At 44.2% G+C, this 17,250-nt stretch overlaps 1 protein-coding gene across 1 annotated transcript in view; it reads right to left on the bottom strand.

Annotated features, from left to right (window-relative positions):
- The window catches only part of LOC137371783 (carboxypeptidase O-like), a 30,026-nt gene extending 13,585 nt beyond the window's left edge, over positions 1–16,441 (bottom strand). Inside the window, exons 1-6 of the mRNA XM_068034653.1 lie at positions 16,334–16,441; positions 11,723–11,798; positions 10,306–10,430; positions 3,912–4,023; positions 3,719–3,820; positions 2,579–2,683 (exon numbers count right to left, since the gene is read on the bottom strand). Of these exons, the coding sequence (XP_067890754.1) occupies positions 2,579–2,683; positions 3,719–3,820; positions 3,912–4,023; positions 10,306–10,430; positions 11,723–11,798; positions 16,334–16,413 (600 nt within the window). The 5' untranslated portion in view covers positions 16,414–16,441. The remainder of the gene's footprint in view (positions 1–2,578; positions 2,684–3,718; positions 3,821–3,911; positions 4,024–10,305; positions 10,431–11,722; positions 11,799–16,333) is intronic.
- Positions 16,442–17,250: the final 809 nt, after the last annotated feature.

The raw sequence follows: 17,250 nt of genomic DNA, 5'->3' as shown, positions 1-17,250 counted from the left end.
TATTGAGCTGCCAATCCTGCCCCTCCCTCAACCATGTCTCCGTGATGGCTACTATATCACAATTCCACGTGTCAATCCTTGTCCTTAACTCATCCGTTTTACCTGCAATACTCCTGGCATTAAAGTAGAGGCCTTCCATCCTGATCTTACTCCCTTGAAACTTACTTCCGCTGTATTCCCTCTGACTTTTCATGATAAGCAAGTAATCGACTGGGTATCATTGTATTTGTTATTGGCAAGATTAGTATGAATTATCTTGCATTTCTCAGTGTTAATCTCAGATGCTATTTATCTCTAAGTCTCAGAGCAATGCCTTTCTATAGGAAGCAGCCTGCTTTATCTACATGATTTGGCGTTATCTGTGACCTTCAACATTCTACTTGCAAAACAGCAGGCTAACAGCCACCAAAAAAAAATTACCATTGTTAACATTGTGTAAGATTAAAATAAAAGGCCAATAAAGTTGCCAGAAATAGTAGTAAACCTGAGGATTGGTAGGATTTTAGAATACAGCAAAAGCGGACCAAGAAACTGATATAGAAAGGGAGAGTAGAATATGAACATAAGCTAGCAAAAAATATCAAAACGGATTGTAAAAGTTTCTACAGGTACATAAAAAGGAAATGTTTGGCGAAGACAAATGTGGGTCCCATACAGGCAGAGTCAGGAGAATTTATAATGGGGAATAGAGAAATGGCAGAGAAGCTAAATGATTACTTTGGGTCTGTCTCACTGAGGAAAATGCAAGAAATCTCCCAGAATTAGAGATCCAAGGGATTAGGGGGAATGAGGAATTGATGGAAATTAGTATCAGTAAGAAGGTTGTACTGGAGAAATTAATGGGGCTGAAGGTTGATAAGTCCTAGGACCTGATATTCTACATCCCAGAGTGTTGAAAGAGGTAGCTATGGAGATAGTGGATGCATTGGTGATCATCTTCCAAAATTCTATAGATTCTGGAGTGGTTCCTGCAGATTGGAAGGTCGCAAATGTCACCCCACTATTTAAGAAGGGAGGGAGAGAGAAAACAGGGAATTATAGACCTGTTAGCCTTACATCAGTTGTTGGGAAAATGCTAGAATTTATTCTAAAGGATGTGATAAATGGACACTTGGATAATAATGATCTATTGGACATTGTCAACATGGATTTATGAATGGGAAATCATGTTTGAGGAACCTGTTAAGAGTTTTTTGAGGATGTTACTAACAGAATTGATGAAGGTGAGTCGGTGGACATGGTGTACTTGGATTTTCAGATGGCTTTTGATAAAGTCCCCCACTGAAGGTTGGTTAGCAAAATTAAAGCAAATAGGATAGGAGGTAATATTCTGGCATGGATTAAGGATTGGTTAACAGGCAGAAAGCAGAGAGTAGGAATAAACGGGTCATTCTCGTGTTGGCAGGCTGTGACTAGTGGGATACCGAAGGGATCAGTGCTTGGGCCCCAGCTGTTCATAATATATATCAATGATTTGGATGTGGGGACCAAATGTAGTATTTCCAAGTTCACGGATGACACCAAACTAGGTGGGAATGTGTGTCGTGAGGAAGATGCAAAGCAGCTTCAAGGGGATTTGGACAGACTTAGTGAGTTGGCAAGAATGTGGCAGATGGAATATAATGTGGAAAAATGTGAGGTTACCCACTTTGGTAGGAGGAACAGATGTGCAGAGTATTTCTTAAATGGTAAGAGATTAGAAAGTGTAGATGTACAAAGAGACCTGGGTGTCCTTGTCAATAAATCACTGAAAGCTAACATACAGGTGCAGCAAGCAATTAAGAAGGCTAATGGTATGTTGGCCTTTATCGCAAGAGGATTTGAGTACAGGAGTAGTGAAGACCTGCTTCAATTGTATAGAACCTTGGTTAGACCGCACCTGGAGTACTGTGTGCAGTTTTGATCCCCTTACCTGAGGAAGGATATTATTACCATGGAGGGAGTGCAATGAAGATTCACCAGACTTGTTCCTGGGATGGCAGGACTGTCCTATGAAAAGAGATTGGGGAAACTGGACCTGTATTCTCTAGAGTTTCGAAGAATCAGAGGTAATCTTAATACTTAAAGGGATACACAGGGTAGATGCAGCTAAGATGTTTCCCCTGGTTGGGGAGTCTAGAATCAGGGGATACAATTTCAAAATAAGGGGGAAGCCACTTAGGACAGAGATGAGGTGAAATTTCTTTACTCAGAGGGTTGTGAATCTTTGGAATTCTCTACCCCAGAGGGCTGTGGAAGCTCAGTCATTGAGTATGTTTAAAGCAGAGATTGACAGATTTATAAATACAAATGACATAAGGGGATATGAGGATAGTGAGGGAAAAAGGCATTGAAGTGGATGATCAGCCATGATCATTTTGAATGCGGGGGCAGGCTTGATGGGCTGAACGGCCTACTCCTGCTCTTATGTTCCCATGTTCCTAACCTGCACTACCTTCACCATTGTTGCTGCTGCTCATGCTGTTCGATCTGGCCATGCCCACTGCTCAAGACAACTTGCACTCTCCCATGTAGAAACTGTTGAGAGGATTGTGACTGAAATGGTTCTATTTTGTTGCTACAATAAGGGGACACTCACCTCCTTCACAAACCACTGACAGAAAGCAGGAGCAATCCACTCTCTGGCATGAATTCCGCAATCCATCCAGATAATCTTCTTGGGCTTATCGGATTTTCTACTGATCTGTGGACAAAACAGATGGAAAATGAAGGAGACACTGGCTCTGTCATTGGTTTGTGTGGGTGAGACTTGGATCATTGCAACTCAGACAGAATAAAATATGATTTGTAGCAATGGCTCTGATTGATAGTTGCTTAGAATGAGAGAAATTCGGCAACGTGAAATTTCTAGTGCCCACAGAGACAAATTGCCATGGTAGAGGGCCCATTGTACAGACCATGATCGTCATGGCTACAGGCTTCAGTTTGTTGCTTACCGGTAGATTTCTATTGTATTGATGGCATCTTAAAATGGGTACGAATCACGTCTGCCATTTTCTGTAACACATGGGGGCTATCAGCATTTTTATCAAATGATTTAAGAAGATCAAAGTGCTCCACTTGTGACTCAAAAATCTAAATAATCTCCCATGGGGCAATCATCACGCAGTAGCACTAACTTCAAAGCACATCCCTTCCAAAAAAAAACAATCATTCCCCATTCTATTGGTGTGTATATAAGTTTCAATCCTAACCTTCCAGTGAATTGGGTTAAAGTGAATCCCAGGATCAAGATATGGAGGTTTCCTTTCTCTAATGGTGTGATGGGGGGAAGACGGTGTCACTATTAGAACTTCATTCTTTAACCTCTTGAAACGTGAGTTCAAATCCGTTATGATTTCGAGGAATAAAGGTCTAATTTCTGTGGAGGATACTGCAACACAAACTGTGCAGGAATCTTACTTCTCAGTTCTGGTCATTAACTGAGCCCAGATAGATGTCATGAAGATCTTCTCTCACACAAGCTCAAATAGTAATCTCAGCTACTCGGCACAAGCTCTCAGGACAAAACTACTCTGGTAATTGGCAAGCTGACTGAGACAGTCCAAAGATAGAAAATCTGGGATGTGGAATTGTCATAGGATGCAAACAGGGTCAGAGGGTCTGCTGTGTGACTGAAGTTCAATACTGAGCCAAGGTTGGCGGATGGAGCATATGACAGAACCAGAAATGAGATGAAAAGGAGGAAGAACACGGGAGTGCAACAGTCTCTGGATACCTTCAGATAATACATTGGCCTTTTCTGGTAGGTCATCCCCAGCAGATGCTTTGTCACCAACTCCTTGTAGTTTTCCTTTATTTCGTCCATCCAGTAATAGATCTGAGTGTTTGAGAGAAAAACAGTGAAAGACAGTTTTGAGGTACTAAATAGAAAAAGAGACAATTCTTTCCTCCTCTTGTTTCAGTCTTACCTCTTCCATTGGGTGATACTTGGTATAGCTGTGTGCTCTAGTATTGAATGGCTGCTTATCTTCACTCTTTATCTGACTGTCCAGGAGATCTTGAATATTTTGCGTTAAAACGCTGTGGAATCAGACAAAAACACGTTGGTGCAGTACATAATGCGAAAGGATGTTTTTAGAACACTGGTCAGGACCAGGCACGAAGAGAGTGAAGGCCGTATCTGAAATGTACAGGTTGTTCAGATGGAACTGAGCTGACACTTGATACATTGATGAGAAAGTAGTGGAGGACTAGTCCTGTTGGAACAGCTGCTGACACCCATATGTGTGATGTTAATAGCTTGCTCCTGCACTTCACTTCATCTGATTAAACTGTTTATTCTTTTTTATTCCCTGCAGAAGTGTGACATTGTGAGGTATGAGATTTGAGTCTCTGAGGCCAGGCCTTCAGATGTTATGCTGTGAAAGGCACAATGAAAGTGAGCGACATGGAAACTCCTATTCGGTACATTTTTAATCATCTTACTATTGACAAACTGTGAACTGTTCTGTCAACTCTTTAACATTTAACCAGAATTTCGACATATAAATGTACAGTACTCTGCTTCCCCTGCTCAGATATGCCTGTACTGTGAGTACTAGAATCAGATTTGTAGAATAACAAACCTGCCTAAGACTGTCAGCACGATGGAGTACTGGATGGTAGACATTGTAAATACCATCCAACACCATCATGGGAACTCCATAAGAATTACAGATATTCAGGACGATGACCAGTACCATCTTATTAGAGTAACTAGGAATAGGAAATAAATGCAGCCTAGCCAAAACCTATGAGCAAATAAAACAAATAGCAGATAAAGTCTGACATGCTCGACATTTATATTGATTTAGGGCTAATCACTTCAATTTTCTTTGGTATTTTTGTGGTGTTTGTTTTTCTTTAGTGTCATTTTGGTTCAGCAATGACTGTCTTGCCTCTGAGTTAGAGGGTTGTGGGTTCAAGCCTCACTCCAGAGACTTGACATGTAATCTAGGCAAAGACTTCAATGTAGCACTGAGGGAGTGCCTTGCAGAGGAGTGATGCAATGCACAGCAGCAAGAGAGGCCATTCTGCAACTGTTCTTGCAGTTTACAAACAGCATCTGTTCAAGAAATTTATTGACTTAGTGACAGCAAGTGACACAACACAAAATTTTAACCTGTTTGCACTTGACTCGCAGTTCGTGCAATGAGCTTTAAATGATTATCACATCTTTGCTTTGGACAGTTTTCTGTTACACTTTATTTTTAATTTATAAAAGAATTCTAGATTCATTTATTTTACAAAGAAAACCAGGAATATTGACTCAAAGGCTTGTGGTGTGTTACTACATTTAGCATAAATGGCTTGCAGCTGGTGAATGAACGGTGTGATCTGGTTGCTAGGTTGATGGTCTAAATGTCTAGTGTGCAGCAGTCAACACTGGCAGTAAAGTTAAATTGGGCTCAAAAGGGTAAACCTTTCTTCCATCCATCTGCAGCATCTCACAACACAGTTCCTTAGATTTTAGATTAATAATTAACAAGATTAGAATTACTGTAACTTGAAGTTTGAAACACATTCTTTCAGCAGAAGGTACCCTGATTATATGGAAGTGGTTTTGCAGCAATATGAAAGGGGAAGTGGAAATTCATAGTTAGATTCTTCACCACCTTGTGAAGTTGCTAACTTTTTTAAAAAGTTTTTTTAAATTCATTCATGGGATGTGGGCGTCGCTGGCTAGGCCAGCATTTATTGCCCATCCCTAATTGCCCTTGATCCGAATGGCTTGTTTGGCCATTTCAGAGGGCATTTTAAGAATCAACCACATTGCTGTGGGTCTGGAGACACATGTAGGCCAGACCAAGTAAGGACAGCAGATTTCCTTTCCTAAAGGGCATTAATGAACCAGATGGGTTTTTACAACAATCCGCAATGATTTCAACTGACTGCAGATAGATTGTTGTTTCCAAGGGGATTGACAATAATAGTTAAGTATTGCTGAAAGTACCGTGGAATCTCCCTGCTCAGCATAGTGGGGAAAGTCTTCGCTCGAGTCGCTTTAAACAGGCTCCAGAAGCTGGCTGAGCGTGTCTACCCTGAGGCACAGTGTGGCTTTCGAGCAGAGAGATCCACCATTGACATGCTGTTCTCCCTTCACCAGCTACAGGAGAAATGCCGTGAACAACAGATGCCCCTCTACGTTGCTTTCATTGATCTCACCAAAGCCTTTGACCTCGTCAGCAGACGTGGTCTCTTCAGACTACTAGCAAAGATTGGATGTCCACCAAAGCTACTAAGTATCATCACCTCATTCCATGACAATATGAAAGGCACAATGCAGCATAGCGGTGCCTCATCAGACCCCTTTCCTATCCTGAGTGGTGTGAAACAGGGTTGTGTTCTCACACCTACACTGTTTGGGATCTTCTTCTCCCTGCTGCTCTCACATGCGTTCAAGTCTTCAGAAGAAGGAATTTTCCTCCACACAAGATCAGGTGGCAGGTTGTTCAACCTTGCCCGTCTAAGAGTGAAGAACAAAGTACAGAAGGTCCTCATCAGGGAACTCCTCTTTGCTGACGATGCTGCATTAACATCCCACATAGAAGAGTGTCTGCAGAGACTCATCGACAGGATTGCGGCTGCCTGCAACGAATTTGGCCTAACCATCAGCCTCAAGAGAACGAACATCATGGGACAAGACGTCAGAAATGCTCCATCCATCAATATCGGCGACCACGCTCTGGAAGCGGTTCAAGAGTTCACCTACCTAGGCTCAACTATCACCAGTAACCTGTCTCTCGATGCAGAAATCAACAAGCGCATGGGAAAGGCTTCCACTGCTATGTCCAGACTGGCCAAGGGAGTGTGTGAAAATGGCGCACTGACACGGAACACAAAAGTCCGAGTGTATCAAGCCTGTGTCCTCAGTACCTTGCTCTATGGCAGCGAGGCCTGGACAATGTATGTCAGCCAAGAGCAACGTCTCAATTCATTCCATCTTCGCTGCCTCCAGAGAATCCTTGGCATCAGGTGGTCGTAACGTATCTCCAACGCAGAAGTCCTCGAGGCGGCCAACATCCCCAGCATATACACTCTACTGAGCCAGCAGCGCTTGAGATGGCTTGGCTATGTGAGCCGCATGGAAGATGGCAGGATCCCCAAAGACACATTGGACAGCGAGCTCGCCACTGGTATCAGACCCACCGGCTGTCCATGTCTTCGCTTTAAAGACGTCTGCAAATGCGGCATGAAGTCCTGTGACATTGACCACAAGTCGTGGGAGTTAGTTGCCAGTGATCGCCAGAGCTGGCGAACAGCCATAAAGGCGGGGCTAAAGCGTGGCGAGTTGAAGAGACTTAGCAGTTGGCAGGAAAAAAGACAGAAGCGCAAGGAGAGAGCGAACTGTGTAACAGCCCTGACAACCAATTTTATCTGCAGCACCTGTGGAAGAGTCTGTCACTCTAGAATTGGCCTTTATAGCCACTCGAGGCACTGCTACACAAACCAGTGACCACCTCCAGGCGCTTACCCATTGTCTCTCGAGACAAGGAGGCCAAAGAAGAAGAAGATTGCTGAACATAGTGGCATGTTGTCGAAGCTTTTCATCTTGCACTCATCTGGACAATCCACAAGAATAACCAATGTAAGGGAAAACAACAACTTGTGTTGCAAGAGAAGAGAGTGCTGATTGGTTGGCAAGTGAACGCTGATTGGTAGCGGCGTTGCCATGGAGAATGCACTAGTTTACGGTGACTGACAGTTAACTGCCAAGCTTTGTTTGAAATTTAAACCAGGCAGCTTGACTCTGATTGGTCAAGGCATTGCCCTGAGGAATGAACCAGCGATTGGCTGTCACTTATTTTGTTTAGCTGAAACAGGCACAATGTGTGTACATGTTCTTTCTAACTGCAAAGAACAGGGCCCTGTGTATTAGTATATGTAGCTTCCAGTACACGCAAATGCACCAAACTGCAAGCCCTACTGACTTTCTTCTCATGCAGTATAAATTGTTGTTTTCCCTTACATTGGTTATTCTTGTGGATTGTCCTGATGAGTGCAAGACGAAAAGCTTCGACAACATATCTCTATTTTCAGCAATACTCAAATTCTGTACTACTAAACAACTATTAATAATAGTTAAGTTGGCTCTCACGAAATTTACCACCAGCACCATTTGGTAAATCTGGAGTAGAATTAATCACAAATGAATGAGGTGTTTGTTGAGGAATGGTAGCATAACTGGCACTACCTTGGTACAGGATGAAGCTGAGTGTTTAATCATTTCTTCTTGAAGGACAATCAACTGCTGCTAACTTCAGAGCTGCCAACATTGGTCCACTCCTGTCGATCATTAATCTCACTCTTGCTATTTCCCCAGAGTACAAAGTTCATTTCAACAAAACAAAGCCACGTTTATAATTTAGCTGTGACATTAATTTAATCAAAAAATTGGCCATGTAGTTGATAGTGAAGAGGATGGTTGTAGACTCCAGAATTGTATCAATGGTTTGGTTGAGTGGGTAGAAAAGTGGCAAATGGAATTCAATCCGGAGAAGTGTGAGGTAATGCATTTGGGGAGGTCAAACAAAGCAAGGGAATATACAATAAAAGGGAGGATATTGAGAGGGGTAGAAGAAGTGAGAGACCTTGGAGTGCATGTCCACAGGTCCCTGAACGTGGCAGGATGGATAGATAGAGTGCTGGAGAAGGCATATGGAATGCTTTCCTTTATTGGCCAAGGTATAGAATACAAAAACAGGGATGTAATGCTGGAACTGTACAAAACACTGGTTAGGCCACAGCTGGAGTAATGCGTACTGTTCTGGTCACCACTTTATAGGAGGGGCATAATTGCTGTGGAGAGAGTACAGAGGAGATTTACAAGAATGTTGCCAGGGCTTGAAAGTTGCAGCTATGAGGAAAGATTGGATCGGCTAGGGTTGTTTTCCTTAGAACAGAGGAGGCTGAGGGGTGACTTGATTGAGGTGTACAAAATTATGAGGGGCTTAGATAGAGTAGGCAAGAAGGATCTGTTGCCCCTGGCAGAGAGGTCAATTACCAGGGGACACAGATTTAAGGTGATTGGTAGAAGGTTTAGAGGGGACACGAGGAAAAACCTTTTCACACAGAGGGTGGCGGGTGTCTGGAATTCACTGCCAGGAACGGTGGTGGAGGCAGAGACCCTCAATTCTTATAAAATGTGCCTGGACATGTACCTGAAGTGCTGTAACCTGGAAGGCTATGGACCAGGTGCTGGAAGGCGGGATTAGATTGGGCGGCTAGATTTTTCAACCGTGCAGACATGATGGGCTGAATGGACTCCTTCTGTCCCATAACTTTTCTATGGTTCTCTGGTTCTATGGATGGTGAACAGTGATCAGCAGCACAAATGGAAGCAGCTCACTGCCCTTCTGCTATCTCACAAGATATATTGAACCTTGCTGTACCCTGGCCAGGGGATCAGGATGAGTTTTTTAATTACACACAGGGTGACTGAACTGCTAGTTAGGGAATGACATTATACACCAGAAAGACTCTTATTCTCTATTCTTGTGAAATAGCCACAGTGAACATGGGATTGGCTGGGTATTGGGAAGACTGAGGGAGATGCAGCAGCATTCATAGAATCATAGAACGTTTGAGGCACAGAAAGAGGCCACTTGGCCCATCATGTCTGTGCTGGCCGAAAAACGATCCACCTATTCTAATCCCACCTTCCAGCATTTGGACCACAGCCCTGCAGATTACAGCACTTGAGGTGCATATCCAGACTCCTTCTAAATGAGTTGAGGGTCTCTGCCTCAACTACTCTTTCAAGCAGTGAGTTCCAGACCATCACCACACTCTGTGTGAAAAGGTTTTTCCTCATATCCCCTCTAATTTTTCTACCAATCACTTTAAATCTATGCCCCCTCGTCACAGACCTCTCTGCTAAGCTGAATAGACCCTTCACCTCCACTCTATCCAGGCCCCTCAAAATTTTGTACATTTCAATCAGATCTCCCGTCAGCCTTCTTGGTTCCAAGGAGAACAACCCCAGCCTAACCAATCTTTCCTCATAGCTGCATTTTTCCAGTCCCGGCAGCAATCTCGTAAATCTCCTCTGTACCCTCTCTAGTGCAATTACATCCTTTCTGTAATCAGGTGACCAGAAATGCACACAGTACTCAAGTAGTGACCTAACCAATGATTTATACAGTTCCAGCATAACCTCCCTGCTCTTATGTTCTATGCCTTGGCTAATAAAGGAAAGGATTCCATATGCCTTCTTAACCACAGCATTCTGCTCACAGTCTGCGGATGTGTGAAGTGGCTGTGGGAGCATGACTGCGATAAGAAAAAACTACAATCATTTTGATCATTTGGAGCTGCACCTACTTGTATTCAAGGGCCCTTTCCTTCAGTTCGCCTTTGACTGTGCCAAGTGCTGAGGCTGGAATCCGAGTGTGGACCTCACCCTGACGTTGAATTCCCTCGGGGAACTGGGGCCTCCATAAATCAATCTGCACAAAATAAAACAACACAAATCCTCAGTATCCTTAAGAACAATAACAACGTGATCTCTTCAAATCGTCCTTATCTGCAACAGTAAATATTTAACAACCTATTTCAACATCTTTTTGGTACAATCATAATCATTCTTGAGGCCAAGACATTGACTTGTTTCAATCTTACCAGGAGCCTTGATTTATAAAACAGATTTCAAAGTGCAAGGAAGCTCTATCGATATAAATAAAAAAGAAAACTCTTGTCCTATTACAATGACGTAGAGCTATGAGGACAGAACGGCGGGGTGGGGGAGTGGGACTAATTGGATAACCTTTTCAATGAGCTAGCACAGGCCTGATGGGCTGAATGGTCTCCTCTGTAATGTATGATTTTCTGTAGCTTGCTTTTTCATTAATTTCCTTTGCTTTCCAAAGTTCCATTTTTTTCGCCAATGTTATCGATTGTAACAACTGCCCTATCCTGTTTGTCCTTCAATATCCATGGCAACCGCAAACACGTTACTGGCCAAACTTAACTGCTGCAGGATTAGATTCGTGCAGTGTTAGTGTTGGGATTCTGTCCCTTTCAATTTTACCTCCTGTTTTCTTGCTGATTTGTTTACCCTGAACCCGAAAATGCTGCTTCATATCTTCTAACCTTTCTCACTATTCAAATGTGAAAAGGCAAATTCCAAAATATCCAAATGTAATACTGTCAGCTGATTCTCAATGGCAGTACTCTTGCCCAAGTTAGAAGATTATGCGTTTAAGTCCCACACATGAGACTTGGGCGCAAAATCTACATTGACACTTAGTACAGTGCCGAGGGAATGCTGCATTGTCCGAGTGCCATCTTTTGCATGAGACGTTAAACTGAGGCCCTGTCTGCGCACTCAGGTGGACTTTGAAAGATCCCATGGCAATATTTTAAGAAGAACAAGGAGTTCTTGAGGTGTCCTGGCCAATACTTAACCCTCAACCAACATCACTAAAACAGATAATCTGATCATTATTAATATATCTGTGTCCCAAACAATGACAGGGCACAGCACCACACCGTGAGGGGATACTTCACTTCACCACATTGTAACAATAACAAAGGTTGAGGCAGTATCGGGACACAGTATCAGGATACTGTACCAAGTCTACTGAGAGTGGACAATGACACTGACGATACCTGGGAAGGTCCGTCAGAAGCCCCAGTGTCCGCCTTGTTTATCCTTGTTAACGAAATCGAGCCAACACCAGAATGCCAGTATCACTTGATTACTGCCAGTCAGGTCATACAGACTCATTCCAGAACTTACCTGCTCATCCTCCGCCAATTGTTTCAGAAACTTCACCTGTTCAGAATCCTTAGGGATGATTCGGAGCACTTGGTCCCTGAAATGAGACAAGAAGTTCCTTTTCACAATTCCTATTTCTTCTTGCATGTAACACATTACCTAACAACAACTTACATTTATATGGCACCTTTAGAGGGACTTTAATGATGAGGATAGATTGGAGAAGCTTGGACTGTTCACCTTCGAAAAGAGAAGGTTGGGAGGAGATTAGATAGAGGTGTTCAAAATCGCGAGGGTCCAGATGAAGTAAATTGAGAGAAACGGTTCCCTTTGGTGGAAGGGTCAAGAACCAGAGGACACTAATTTAAGGTGATTGGCAAAAGAACCAAAGGTTGGGAAAAGTCTATTTCCCTGATAGTCAAGAATTATCCAATTGTGTAATGAAACGTCCGTTCAGTTTCCCCATTGGCCTGGGTAGGTAGTGTGCTGTAAGCATGGATGTGTCGGGCAACCAGTAGCAGCAACGGGAGGGCTCAGGGTGGATTTAACGGGAGATCAAGTGATGAAACCTCCAGAAATATATCCGAATGGAGTTAGCAACACTACAAAGCAGTCAGATTACTTTTCCTCCTTTCCGTGGTGACCTGGCACATTCACATCTGAATGATTTAGATTGGAAACTTGGAGGATTGGGGATTGAACTGATGACCATCACTGTATCCTGCTGTGAGTTACTGTTCAAGGTGCAGTCGAATTTCACAGCTGTAATTTGATTTTTATTTACCCATAATTTCTTACACAGCCACTGTTTAGGAATGCACAGCCTGTGAGGGTGATGGAGGCAGATTCAATCATGGATTTCAAAAAGGAGTTGTGTGAACACCTGAAGACAGAAAATTTGCAGGTAAAGGGCCGGGGAGTGGGACTAGCGAAATTGCTCTCACAGTGTGCCTGCATGCACTCAATGGGCTGAATGGCCTCCTTCTGTGCAGTAATCATTCTATGATTCTATGAATAGATTTGTCATGCCTTCCCCTGTGTTTAACCTCTCCAACTTTAACCTCCATTATCTGTGACCCCCCTTTGCTTCTGCATTGCATTTCCCCAAAGTGACAGAGCTGAGTATTAGAGACTGAAGAATGTTTCAGCGCAGAGCGGCACCAGCTTGGTGGTTTGATTAAATACCTTGCTTTCATCTTCATCACACACAAACAGATCAGTTTTCAGCAGGAAGAATTAAGACACAATTGAAGGATTCTCTTGCAATGTCTATGTGCTGATATTTGTCCAATAACACTCACACTGGGGCGGACCTGAAACTTGTTTTAGGGGATTTTTAAAAATTCATTCATGGGATGTGGATGTCACTGGCCAGGCCAGCATTTATTGCCTATCCCTAATTACCCTTGAGAAGGTGGTGGTGAGCTGCCTTCTTGAACTGCTGCAGTCCATTTGGTGTAGGTACACCCACAGTGCTGTTAGGAAGGGAGTTCCAGGATTTTGACCCAACGAAGTGAAGGAACGGCGATATAGTTCCAAGTCAGGATGGTGTGTGACTTGGAAGGGTACTTGCAGGTGGTGGTGTTCCCATGTATTTGCAGCCCTTGTCCTTCTAGTTGGTCGTTTCCAGTGCCTAGGTCGATGCCAGGTGGTCAGACCAGTTTCATTCCTTTTTATTGACTTCGTAGTGGTTATGTACAACTGAGTGACTTGCTGGGCCATTTCAGAGGGCATGTAAGAGTCAGCCACATTGCTGTGGGTCTGGCGTCACATGTAGGCCAGACCAGGTAAGGACAGCAGATTTCCTTCCCTAAAGGACATTAGTGAACCAGATGGGTTTTTACAACAATCGACAGTGGTTTCATGGCCATCATTAGACTAGCTTTTTAATTCCAGATTTATTAACTAAATTCAAATTCGAACCCATGTTCCCAGAGAAATACCCTGGGTCTCTGGGTTACTAGTCCAGTGATAATACCACTACGTCACCACCTGCCCCGCATATTATACTTGTTAGTTGATTATTTAAACACACACCAACAGCCTATTACTCAGTTGATTCACCTTAAAGTACATGATAGTCTATGAAGAAAGTAAAAGAATTGGCATTTTTAAATCAATGTGTATTATCAGGGTATTCTAAAGAACTTCCCAACCAATGAGTTACTGTTTGAAGTGTAGTCACTGCTGTTACACGAGGAATCTATTGTGGACGTGAATCAAGTTACACAGAGGGCAAAGTGTGGTTGTGCGTTCATCAATTACCCACAGCTGGAGACAGTGAAGGCGGTCAATTCAATCTCTGGCCCACCAAGTTTCCAACCTGACTCACTTCCGCCAATTGTGTGCAGGGCAAGATCCGACCGACAGCAAAGACAATTGAGCAGTTAAATCTATTTGTGATGGTCTTGGTTGAAGCAGGACTGTTGGCCAGGACACCAGGAAGTCCCATAGGACCTTTTGTATCCATCCGAATGGACAGACAATACTTTGGATTAACTTCTTCTTTGGCCTCCTTGTCTCGAGAGACAATGGGTAAGCGCCTGGAGGTGGTCAGTGGTTTGTGAAGCAGCGCCTGGAGTGGCTATAAAGTCCAATTCTAGAGCGACAGACTCTTCCACAGGTGCTGCAGATAAAATTGGTTGTTGGGGCTGTTACATAGTTGGCTTCCCCTTGCGCTTTTGTCTTTTTTCCTGCCAACTGCTAAGTCTCTTCGATTCGCCACACTTTAGCCCTGCCTTTATGGCTGCCCGCCAGCTCTGGCGATCGCTGGCAACTGACTCCCACGACTTGTGATCAATGTCACAGGACTTCAGGTCGCGTTTGCAGACATCTTTAAAGCGGAGACATGGACGGCCTGTGGGTCTGATACCAGTGACGAGCTCGCTGTACAATGTGTCCTTGGGGATCCTGCCATCTTCCATGTGGCTCACATGGCCAAGCCATCTCAAGCGCCGCTGGCTCAGTAGGGTGTATATGCTGGGGATGTTGGCAGCCTCGAGGACTTCTGTGTTGGAGATACGGTCCTGCCACCTGATGCCAAGCATTCTCCCGAGGCAGCAAAGATGGAATGAATTGAGGCGTTGCTCTTGGCTGACATACATTGTCCAGGCGTCGCTGCCGGAGAACAAGGTACTGAGGACACAGGCTTGATACACTCGGACTTTTGTTTTCCGTGTCAGTGCGCCATTTTCCCACACTCTCTTGGCCAGTCTGGATATAGCAGTGGAAGCCTTTCCCATGCGCTTGTTGATTTCTGCATCTAGAGACAGGTTACTGGTGATAGTTGAGCCTAGGTAGGTGAACTCTTGAACCACTTCCAGAGCGTGGTCGCCGATATTGATGGATGGAGCATTTCTGACGTCCTGTCCCATGATGTTCGTTTTCTTGAGGCTGATGGTTAGGCCAAATTCATTGCAGTCAGCCGCAATCCTGTTGATGAGTCTCTGCAGACACTCTTCAGTGTGAGATGTTAATGCAGCATCGTCAGCAAAGAGGAGTTCCCTGATGAGGACTTTCCGTACTTTGGTCTTCTCTCTTAGACGGGCAAGGTTGAATAACCTGCCATCTAATCTTGTGTGGAGGAAAATTCCTTCTTCTGAAGACTTGAACGCATGTGAGAGCAGCAGGGAGAAGAAGATCCCAAACAGTATAGGTGTGAGAACACAGCCCTGTTTAACGCCACTCAGGATAGGAAAGGGGTCTGATGAGGCGCCGCTATGCTGGATTGTGCCTTTCATATTGTCATGGAATGAGGTGATGATACTTAGTAGCTTTGGTGGACATCCGATCTTTTCTAGTAGTCTGAAGAGACCACGTCTGCTGACGAGATATCAAAGGCTTTGGTGAGATCAATGAAAGCAACGTAGAGGGGCATCTGTTGTTCACGGCATTTTTCCTGTAGCTGGCGAAGGGAGAACAGCATGTCAATGGTGGATCTCTCTGCTCGAAAGCCACACTGTGCCTCAGGATAGACATGCTCAGCCAGCTTCTGGAGCCTGTTTAAAGCGACTTGAGCGAAGACTTTCCCCACTATGCTGAGCAGGGAGATTCCACGGTAGTTGTTGCAGTCACCGCGGTCACCCTTGTTCTTATAGAGGGTGATGATATTGACATCGCGCATGTCCTGTGGTACTGCTCCCTCATCCCAGCACAGGCAAAGCAGTTTGTAGCACTACCTAGAACTGTACTCCAGGGAAAATGTTGTCACTGAGACCGCCCTCAATGCAGCCCAGTCTCTGCCAGTCATGGATGAGCTGGACGAACAGCCAACAAAATCAGAACTCAGTGATGCCATTGATTCTCTAGCCAGCGGAAAAGCCCCTGGGAAGGACGGCAATACCCTTGAAATAATCAAGAGTGCCAAGCCTGCTATACTTTCAGCACTCTACGAACTGCTTTGGACTAACACCTCAGCTGAAAGACAACACCTCCAACAGTACGGCACTCCCTCAGCACTGCACTGTAGTGTCAGTTTAGATTATGGGCTCAAACAAGCTCTGACGAGGTGGATCATTTTCAGTAGGTGGGAAATTCCACAATGGATATGGATTTGTCATGTTTTGTTAGTATTAGGGAACTACTACTATTTATCTTCACTGATAATATAACAGTAATATTTGATTTACTCACCCATTGTATTGTATCTGGAAGCTGTGTGTGAACAGAGGCAATAGCCCGAGAATAGAGATGCACCTTATCCACCGCTTCATGGTGAACGGGTTCCACCGGGACCTTCGCAGTCACAAAACGACTTGGTAACTGAGAGCGGGGCAGAGTACAGATCAGATAAAACTGTCTACAGTTACACCTGTCCACACCCACATTTTTAACCCTCAAATAATCATATTGTAACTTCCTCACATTGTAACTAAAACTAATGAAAGGCTCGAATAACTTAAACTACACAGGGAGACTAGAGACGTTGTTCTTGCTCTCCTTAAAGCAGAGAAGGTTAAGGGGAGATTTAATTAAGGTGTTCAAAATTATGAGGGGTTTTGATAGAGTAGATAGGGAGTAACTGTTTCTATTGGCAGAAGGATCAGTAACCGGATGACACAGAATTAAGATAACTGGCAAAAGAACCAGAGGGGAATGAGGAGATTTAAAAAAAATAACAGCATGTTTTTATCTGGAATGCACTGCCGGAAAAGTTGCTGCAAACAGATTCTGTGGTAGCTTTCATTAGGGAATTGGATAAATACTTGAAGAGGAGAAGGTTGGAGGGCAAGGGGGAAAGATCAGGATACTGGGACTAATTCAGCCATTTCTCAATGGGTGGTGGGAGCTTGAGGCGACAGTTCACCGGCAGCAGCCAATTAGCAGGTAGCTGCCGGGACCTCCAACCAATAGGGGATGGCGGTCCTCCTCCCAGAACTGCCGGTTCAATCAGAGCTGGGCAATCTCGGCAGCTCGACCATTGAGGCTGCAGCTGGAAGGAAAGGGCTCTGCAATGCAGAGGCACCCTTGAAGGCAAGGTACATTCTGTGGAGCAAGCCAGGGAATGTCAGGCAGGTCCTGGCAATCAGGGGTGAGCATATTCCAGTGAT

The sequence above is a fragment of the Heterodontus francisci genome, chromosome 7, assembly GCF_036365525.1.
Source record: "Heterodontus francisci isolate sHetFra1 chromosome 7, sHetFra1.hap1, whole genome shotgun sequence".
Classification (NCBI taxonomy): domain Eukaryota; kingdom Metazoa; phylum Chordata; class Chondrichthyes; order Heterodontiformes; family Heterodontidae; genus Heterodontus; species Heterodontus francisci.
Note: the sequence above shows the minus strand (reverse complement) of the source record. Positions and strands in the feature narration are given on the sequence as shown.